Raw genomic sequence first — 10,139 nt, 5'->3', positions numbered from 1 at the left:
CGGAGCCAAGGCCCCTCCCTCCCTCCCCAGTCCTCCTTTCCTGCTTTGATGTCTCTCCTGCAAGGGCTGCATCGCTGTCCCTTCAATCCTGGGATGATCGGGTGAGTCTCTCTGTCTCTCTCTCTCTCTCTCTCTCTCTCTCTCTCTCTCTCTCTCTCTCTCTCTCTCTCTCTCTCTCTCTCTGTGTGTGTGTGTGTGACGTCTCTCAGCGTCATTGCACAACAGTGGGAACATGTGCAAATGGTTTTCCAAAGCTGGACGAGGAGGAGGACTAGCCCCCGCCCCCCCCATTAAAATACCCACTAGGAGGAGGGAGGGAGGAAAGGTGGGAGAGAAAGGCCAGGAATAAGGAGAGGGATCCCAGCCCATAGTCTGGCTGCTGCATTGCAAACCACTTTCCCAGTCGTCTCCAAGGGCAGCTCCACACGGAGGCCACTGCAGCAATCCCCTCGCACCCAGAGCATGGCATCCCAGGACCACATCCTCTCTGTCCCAAAGGGATTGTTGCTGGGAAACCAGCCGAGCCAGAAATGGGCGCTGCTACTCACTGAGCCTCCAGGGACCTTGGCATCCATGGCTGTGTGTATCTTAAGCTGTTGTTGTTGTTTAGTCGTTTAGTCGTGTCCGACTCTTCGTGACCCCATGGACCATAGCACGCCAGGCACTCCTGCCTTCCACTGCCTCCCGCAGTTTGGTCAAACTCATATTGGTAGCTTCGAGAACACTGTCCAACCATCTCGTCCTCTGTCGTCCCTTTCTCCTTGTGCCCTCCATCTTTCCCAACATCAGGGTCTTTTCCAGGGAGTCTTCTCATGAGGTGGCCAAAGCTATCTAACAGAATAATAATAATAATAATAATAATAATAATAATAATAATAATAAATTGCCCGCCTAAATTTCAAGGGATATGTCTTGGCCCCCACCCACTTGGCCCTCAGGGAGTTGGCTAGATACATACCTGGCCCTCAGAGCAACGAAAAAGGGACCCCACCCCAGGAGTCTGTCTTGAGAGCGGCAGAGAGTCCAAGTGCAAGAAAAAGAGACAGAAGCAGGGGGGTGGGGTGGGGAGCAACTCCTGAGGACCCCCGGGTGACGGCCCCCACTAGAGCCAAGCATCCATTTTTCACAATATACCAATGACTCCCCTGTTAGTCAGTTCTTTTTTTTAGAGTTAAAGTGAACTTTATTGAATTTTACATTAAAAAATACACTCACAGTCACACCAAAGAAAAACACAAATATCCAAAACATAACTTAGAACAACAAAATTTCAAACAAAACAGAAAAAAAACCAAAAATTAGAAAAACAAACTTTTCATGAACATAATCATAATTGTAACCGTAAATCATAATCATAAATTAGTTCATAAATTATAATTATAAATTAAATCATAAAGAACATGAACATAATCATAAATTGAATCATAAAAAAATCTTCAACTAATTTCATTCTTTCATACCCGAACATCCTTTATCCCCCTACCCCCCTACTTCCAGCCATTCCTATATATTGAGTTGTTCTGTCCTTGATTGATGCATACTTATTTTCAATTTTTCTCTTTCTTTTCTTTCATTTCTTCACCCTTCATAAATCTGCAACAAGATTCGGTTTTTCTACCTTATTTTCCAAATATATTTCAAAGGGCTTCCAATCTTTCTCTACTTTCTCCTTCCCTATTCCTTTTGAAATCCCATATTTTATAGCCAAATTTTTATATCCCATTAATTTTATTTGCCAATCTTCTATCGTTGGAATCTTTTCGCTTTTCCAATTTTGCACAATTAGAATTCTGGCAGCTACTGTTGCGTACAATAACACACATCTATTTTTTCCCTTAATTTCTTCATTTACCATACTTAGGAGAAAAATTTCTGGTTCCTTCCTGAATGTTATTCTAAATATTTTCTTTAACTCTCTGTAGACTTCATCCCAAAATTTTCTTATTTTTTTACAACACCAGCAAATATGCATAAAATTTCCAATTTATTCATTACATCTCCAGCAAGTTTTGTTATTTCCCTTATACATCTTTGCCAATCGCACCGGGGTCAGATACCATCTAAATTGCATCTTATAAATGTTTTCCTTCAAATCATAACTTGATACAATTTGGATATCCCTTTTCCATAATTTTTCCCACCTCTCATACATTATCGTTTTATCCAAATCTTGCGCCCACTTAATCATCACATTTTTTGTTAATTCTTCTTTAGTCTCCCATTCCAATATCAAATCGTAAATATTTTTTATAAATTTGTTTTTCCCCTCCAATATTATTTCCCCAAATTTAGACATCACTTTTTCAAATCCAATTATACTATCTTTTTTAAATCTTTCATTAATTTGGAAATACTGCAACCATACGTTACAGTAATTCCGAATTTCATTGTATTCTTTTAATTTCAAAGTCCCATTTACATCTTCTAACAAATTTTTATAACTTGGCCAATTATTTTCCATATTCCTCTTTTTGACTGATATAATCTCTTTAGGTGATATCCACCAAGGTGTTTTTGGCTCCAATATAGCTTTATATTTTTTTCACACTTTATATATTGATTTCCTTATGATATTATTCCAGAAAATGTTATATATTTCCATCTTGTCTCTCAATATATACCAATGCCATCCAGACCCCAACCCGGAACTTTCCAAATCCAACACTTCATTATTTTTTAATTTAATCCAATCCTTTAACCAATATAGTGCAGCCGCGTCATGGTATAATTTTAAATCCGGTAAACTTAGCCCTCCTCTCTCTCTTTTATCTATTAATACTTTATATTTGATCCTTGATTTTTTTCCTTCCCATATAAATTTGCTAATGTCCTTTTTTCAATTATCGAAACACTTTGAGCCCCCCAAAATTGGTAGGTTCTGAAATAAAAACATCATCTTAGGCAGGACACTCATCTTGATTGTTGAAATTCTGCCTAATAGTGAAATCTTCAATTTGGACCACATTTCCAATTTCTGCTTTATTTCTCTCCAAGTTTTTCCATAATTCTCTTGAAATAAATTTATATTGTTAGCCGTCACATAGATCCCTAAATATTTTATTTTTTTCCTAATTTCAATGCCGGTTGATTCTTGTAATTTTTTTTTATCCAATTCTTCTAAATTTTTTGTTAAAATGCCACTTTTTTTACAATTTATTTTAAATCCCGCCAATTCTCCAAATTCATTTAACTTTTCCAATGCCTTGGGGATGCTTTCCAATGGGTTTTCCGTGGTGATGATAATATCGTCCGCAAACGCTTTTACTTTATATTTTCTATGTCCTATTTCTATCCCTTCTATTCCATTCTCCTCCCTTATCTTCTTTAATGCAATTTCTAATACTATAATAAACAGCAAAGGGGATAGCGGGCAGCCTTGCCTTGTACCTTTATTAATTCGGATTTCTTCAGATAACACTCCATTTACTACAATTCTTGCTTTCTGCTCTCTATATATTGCTTCAATTCCCTTCCTCATTTTCTCCCCAAATTCTAATTCCTCTAAATTTTTTCTTAAAAAGGCCCACGACACCTTGTCGAAGGCCTTTTCCACATCTATTGATAATATTGCTGCTTCTTTCCCCTATCATTTTCTAAATGTTCAATTATATTAACTATATTTCTAATATTATCTTTAATTTGCCGTCCTTTGATAAATCCCGCCTGATTTTCATGTATAATTTCATTTTATACTAAATTTATCCTACTAGCCAATACTCCTGAATATATTTTATAATCACTATTTAACAAAGATATTGGTCTATAATTCATTGGGGATTCCATATAACTCTCTTGTTTTGGTAACAAGGTTATAGTCGCTTCTTTCCAAGAATCTGGTGTTATACCTTTGCTCAAAATTTCATTCATAACTTTCCTCAAATGCACTATTAATATATCATCCAATTTTTTATAATATTCTATTGGGATTCCGTCAGGCCCCGGGGATTTTCCAATTTTCATCTTTTGTATTACCTTCCTATTTTCTATTTCTGTTATGTCCTCATTCATTCTATCCATCTTTTCTTTTGATATTTTAGTTAATTTAGCTTTACTTATATATTCTCCCATTTCTTTTTCTTTTTCTTCTTCTTTTCAATAGAGATTGGCATAGAATTTCTCAAATATTTCTCTAATTTCTTTGGGTTTTTCAATCACTGTCCCCTCCACTTTTAATCTGTTGATTTGCCTTTCCGTTCTCCTTTTCTTTAATTGCCAAGCGAGTAACCTTCCTGGTTTGTTGGCCCATTCAAAATGTTTGTATTTCCAAAATTGTATTTGTCTCTCCATTTCATATTCTATCAAATTTTCATATTCTGTTCTTAAAATCCTTAATTCTTGATCTATTTCCTTTTTCCTAGTTTTATATAATACTTTCTCCTTCTTTTTTATTTCCTCCATTAACTTCCTTTTCTTTTCTTCCCTCAAGTTTTTATCAATTTTATTTTGTTGGACGAAATAACCCCTCACCACTGCTTTCCCCGCATCCCAAACTGTTTTTAAATTAACTTCCCCATTACAATTTAACTCAAAATACTCTTTCATCAACTCATGTGCTCCCTGCACAATTTTTTCATTATTCAAAAGAAAAACATTCATCCTCCATCTTTTATTCTTTTCCCATTCTTTTTCCTTCAAACATAATGTTACCGGGTTGTGGTCTGTTAGCGTCCTTGGGAGTATTTCTACTTTCCCAATTTTCCCTATCACATCCTTGGAGACCCATATTCCGTCAGTCCTACTCGCTACTTGATGCAACAAAGAATAATATGTAAATTCTTTTTGAATTGGGTATTTGTACCTCCATGCGCCTACTAGGTCTAGATCTTCTACCATTCTGCGAAAAAAATTTGGAAGGTTTGTTTCTTTCTTTTCCCCTTTATTTACCGATTTATCCAGTTCAGGATTCATAACTCCATTTAAATTTCTGACTTCATGCATAGACTGGAAGGCACAAGAAACAAGGGTGATTCATCTCCCAGAAATTCCTTCAGCTACCTCTACATTTTTCATTGCTATCTTATAAGAGGGCTAGAGCAGGGGTTGGCAAGGTTTTCCAGCCGTGGGCCGTATCACTGCCACGGACAATTGTCCTTGGGCCAAACATTGGTGTACATGCACAGCACAATGTCGGAAATCGCGTCTGGGCATGCCCAGACGCGGTTTCTTGTATCTGCGCGTGTGCAGATGCCATTTCTGGCACCACTCGGCGATTCCCTCCACTGCACTGTACCCATTTAGCGCAGTGCACAGGGCACTTGCTGAGCGGGCGTCTCGTGGGCCAGTTACATGGCCTCTGTGCGCCGGATCCAGCCCATGGGCCAGTGGTTGCCAACCTCTGGGCTAGAGGCTTCCTCCTCCTCCTCCTCCTCCTCCTCCTCCTCCTCCTCCTCCTCCTCCTCCTCTTTCTTCTCCTTTTTAAAAAGGCCCTTTCCACCTGTCCTAGGGGGTGAAGCCCAGATTCACCCAGCCCTAGTATGTTAAATATGTATTCTGTAGTTGATCTCCTTTGTAATGTTTTAAAATATAAAATGTTCCTTTAAAATATAAAGCGTTACAGAAATTAAAATATACATATAAATCAATCAATAAAAAATACAGTGGTACCTCTACTTACAAATAACTCTACTGACGAAAGTTTCCACTTACGAATGGAGCTCCGTCCGCCATCTTGGATGCGGTTTAGATAGGATTTTTTTCTACTTACGAATTTTTAGATAGAGTTGCTTCGACTTACGAATGTGCGTTTGGAACGCATGAAATTCGTAAGTAGAGGTACCACTGTATAGCTCATTGTTTGGGTTGTGGTGCAGTCCAGACCTGGTTCCTTCCAAGACTCATCCATGCTTTTTCTTCTCCTGATATTAGACAACTTTTGTAATGGAGCAATGTATTTGCTTTGTAGGATTTGCTAGAGCTTCTCATTAAGACGGACAGAACTTGGCAGAAGACCAAAGGGTTCCTTCTGATCTCTCAGAGGCTTCCTGAGAGCACAGATGGATGAGCAAGAGTCAGCTGGCCCTGGAGCAGGAAGAGGCCATGCCATCCAAACTGGGAGCAGTGGGGGATTCTGGGAGAACCCAGTGCAGAAGATCCTGGGTGAGGAGGACACCCTCTGCTCAGAGGTGCAGAGCCAGAAGTTGAGGCAGTTCTGCTGCCAGGAGGCCAAAGGACCCCGAGAGGTTTGCAGCCGACTCTACCACTTTTGCCACCAGTGGCTGAAGCCAGAAAGGCACACGAAAGCTGAGATGCTGGACCTGGTGATCTTGGAGCAGTTCCTGGCTGTCCTTCCCCCGGAGATGGAGAGCTGGGTGAGGGAATGTGGAGCGGAGACCAGTTCCCAGGCGGTGGCCCTGGCCGAAGGTTTCCTCCTGAGTCAGGCAGAGGAGAGAAAGCAGGTGAGAGAGACTTTGCTCTGGATACTCCCAAGGGTTTCCCAAAAGGATGGAGAATATCCTATAATGTTCTACTGATAACTCATCCATTTTCTGGGAAGGCATCCATAATAATAATAATAATAATAATAATAATAATAATAATAATAATAATAATTTATTATTTATACACCCCCCATCTGGCTGGGTTCCCCCAGCCACTCTGGGCGGCTTCCAACAAAATATTAAAATACAGAAATCCATCATCCTTGGAATGAGATCTAATACGCTTAAAGCTGTTGGACCTGACATTCATTTTTTAATCCTTCTCCCGATTCTCTCTTTTGAATCCTTGTTTCTTTTTTCAGGGAAAGGATCTCTTTGCAGAAATGGGCCAGATTTCTTCTGAGGCAGAGAGACCTCCGTTGAACACCAGACAGAGGCAGCTGGGTAAGGAGGGAGGAGTTTTTTATGTTTAGTCTCATTCTGTTGGTTTTCCAACTCATAGGTGGGTTCTTTTCATATTTTGTTGGGGGAGATAGTTGGGGCCAAGAGCCCAGAGGAGGGGAGATACATTTTTTCACAACTAACATCTGAAATGCGCCCCAACATCCAGGAGAGACTTTCTCAAAGGCCCCTCTGCAGTTTGAGATGCATTGATTTACCTGTGAGAGAAGCAGTCACTCTGGGCCTCCCCCTTACCTTTTTCCTCTTGCAGGTGACACAGTGATACTGGCTAGACCTCTTCATCCATCTTTGAATGGGGACAGAGGAGAAGCAGCGGCTGTGGAACCAGATCAGGTCAGGGAAACTGCCTTGTGGGAACAGAGGCCAAGGGCTGGAAATATGTCTTAGGTCAAGGAGTGGTGGTGAACAACAGTGTTGTCTCAGAGGAGGACATTTCCCTTTTTCTTTTAGGGTCCAGTGTGCTTTGAAGACATCGCTGTTCATTTCACAGACGAGGAGTGGGTATTGCTGGATCCTGACCAGAGAGCTCTGCATAAGGATATCATGGAGGAGAATCGTGGGGTCGTGGCCTCTCTTGGTAAGGCTCCCTGTGGGATCATCATATCTGCATGGAAATTTAAAAATACCTCTGATGAAGCTCATATATTTTCACAGAGATCAACAACGCCCCCTTAAAACACCTGGGATTTCAAATCAAATCAAATCAAAATTTATTAAACGGTCACAGACCAAATCAACTCATACAGCTATTCAACAAAGGATAACACAGAAATAAACAGAGGACAATTTCAATACAAATTAGGCCATAACAACACTTTAAAATTAAAGGACATAGATAAAATTAGGTATTCGCATTCGCCTGCGTATTGACATTGGAAAGCTCTTGTTTCCTGCTTCTGATTGGCAACATTGATCGTAATTTCAGGGACCTTGTCTTCTACCAAGGCTCTCAGACGTTGGGATTCTGGTTCATTTTTAAGCTTTTGTAAGGCTGGGGTGATAAAGGTCTGGCGTAGATCCTCGTGGAAACTGCAGTGCAGCAATACATGCAAATTTGTTTCCACTTCCGATGAGCCATATGGGCAAACACGTGACTCAGCAACAGTGCAGAGGGCAACACATTAAATCTGGCCAAAGTAAAGGAATGTCTATACTTGGGTATTTGCAGTTTTGCCAGGTAATTTGTGGGTGAGAACCCTCTCCCAAGATCTCTTATTGTGACATGTTTGTCCATTTTGCCCATATGACACTGCAGCTCCACGTCCCTAATACATTGGAGCACTTGACTTCTGGCTCTCTCGTATCCTGCCGCAATCAAGATCTGCGGAGAAAATCCCAACCTGGGATTTCAATAATAATGATAATATATTATTTATACCCCGCCCATCTGTCTGGGCTTCCCCAGCCACTCTGGGCAGCTTCCAACAACCATTAAAATACAATAATCTATTAAACATTAAAAGGTTCCCTAAACAATATTCCCACAATAAACCTTGAACAGTAAATTACTGTGTTTTTTTTCTGCGAATGTTCTTCCTTGAGTTGCAACTTATTAAGCAAGGATCAGGCTGGTCTGAACAGCCCAGACCATTTTAACTGTAAACTTCAGAGTTCTTAGGGAAGTTGAAGTAGCTTCTGTCAGGTTTTCAGTTTTTGTTTTTCCTCCCGTCAGTCTTTGGCTGTCCAAAGAGAAACTGTCATTGGAAATGGAGGGGAAGCCATGATGGAGCCAAACAATCCATTCAAGAGAAGAGCCAGCCTTATCGAATCGCAGGTTCCCCTATGGATGTCAGTTGATCCGGGTTAATAAATGTACCCAACCCTTCAGTAAAACCTTCCATCTAAGCCACTTGTGTTATTCCTCTATTATCAGTGTTAACAAGTATTCTTCATTAATTTCTGCCTGACATTCTAATCCATTTCTCTTCATTGTAGATAATGATGGACTGGAAATTAAGAACAAAGGTGACCATGACAAAATCCCCATAAGGGAGAAGCCGTATAAATATCTTGAAAGTGGGAAAAGATCCCATTTCACTTACCAACAAAGAAATCCCACTGGGAAGAAAGCATATCAGTGTGTGGAATGTGGAAAGAGCTTCAGTCACAACTCCTCTCTCACTTTCCATCAAAGAATTCATACAGGGGAGAAACCATATCAGTGTGTGGAATGTGGAAAGCGCTTCAGTCAGAGCTCCAAACTCATTTCCCATCAAATAATTCATACAGGGGAGAAACCCTATCAGTGCAGAGAATGTGGGAAGAGCTTCAGTCAAAGCGCCAATCTCACTTCCCATCAAATGATTCATACAGGGGAGAAACCCTATGAGTGTGTGGAATGTGGAAAGAGCTTCAGTAGGAGCTCCCATCTCACTTCACATCAAAGAGTTCATTCAGGGGAGAAACCCTATCAGTGCATGGAATGTGGAAAGAGCTTCAACCAGAGCTCCTCTCTCACTTCCCATCAAAGAATTCATACAGGGGAGAAACCCTATCAGTGTGTGGAATGTGGAAAGAGCTTCAGGAAGAGCTCCGCTCTCACTTCCCATCACAGAATTCATACAGGGGAGAAACCATATCAGTGTGTGGAATGTGGAAAGAGCTTCAGTAAGAGCTTCTCTCTCACTTCCCATCACAGAATTCATACAGGGGAGAAACCATATCAGTGTATGGAATGTGGAAAGAGCTTCAGTGACAGCCGAAATCTCACTTCCCATCAAATGATTCATACAGGGGAGAAACCCTATCAGTGCGTGGAATGTGGAAAGAGCTTCAGTAGGAGCTCCTCTCTCAGTTCCCATCAAAGAATTCATATGAAGGGTGGAAATAATTTCAGTATACAGCTTTAAGTGTCAGGGGGAAATGCACCACTTTAACAAGGACTTGGTCTGACTGGCATCTAATCCTCTTTTGAAATGTGTTGGTGAGATCAGAGCCCATCAGAGCCCAGTATGGGTCACATGATCTCCTGCAATGATTTTGCAAAGTTTTTTTTACAGGTTTGGGGCTGTTTGTTTTGTGTTTTCATATTGTGATTTCATGTTTTAACCTTCCTGAGAACTGTGGGTGTAGGGAATCGGAGCCAACTCTTAGAGGGTGAGGGGTCTTTGCCCCCCAAAAATATTTGAGGGTGCCACCCCCCAGTTGATAGGCATTCCCATTAAAATGGCATGCATGCACCACACCATGTGATTGATTATGCGAGGAGGGGCTTACTAAACCCCTTCTATATTTTATTCAAGTTGGCATCCCTGCTTTAGGGTGGTAGAGAAATTAAATAAATGCTTATATAAAATAAAA

The 10,139-nt window shown here is 40.5% G+C and overlaps 1 protein-coding gene across 1 annotated transcript; it reads left to right on the top strand.

Moving 5' to 3' along the window:
- On the top strand, positions 1–10,139 carry LOC132592065 (uncharacterized). Its single transcript, XM_060274148.2, has 6 exons — positions 1–101; positions 5,903–6,395; positions 6,740–6,821; positions 7,090–7,172; positions 7,290–7,416; positions 8,775–10,139. The coding sequence occupies exons 2-6, from the start codon at positions 5,994–5,996 to the stop codon at positions 9,686–9,688; spliced, it is 1,608 nt and encodes a 535-aa protein (XP_060130131.2). The 5' UTR covers positions 1–101; positions 5,903–5,993; the 3' UTR covers positions 9,689–10,139.

Source organism: Zootoca vivipara, chromosome 4, assembly GCF_965207765.1.
Source record: "Zootoca vivipara chromosome 4, rZooViv2.hap1.1, whole genome shotgun sequence".
Lineage (NCBI taxonomy): Eukaryota > Metazoa > Chordata > Lepidosauria > Squamata > Lacertidae > Zootoca > Zootoca vivipara.
This window is presented reverse-complemented; position numbering and strand designations above follow the sequence as displayed.

Bases quoted from the DNA above. Each gene is read 5' to 3' on its own strand.
- LOC132592065 (XM_060274148.2), top strand. From the start codon at position 5,994: ATGGATGAGCAAGAGTCAGCTGGCCCTGGAGCAGGAAGAGGCCATGCC. The intron at 6,396-6,739 runs GTGAGAGAGACT...TTCTTTTTTCAG, and splicing joins AGGCAGAGGAGAGAAAGCAG to GGAAAGGATCTCTTTGCAGA. The intron at 7,417-8,774 runs GTAAGGCTCCCT...TCTTCATTGTAG, and splicing joins TGGGGTCGTGGCCTCTCTTG to ATAATGATGGACTGGAAATT.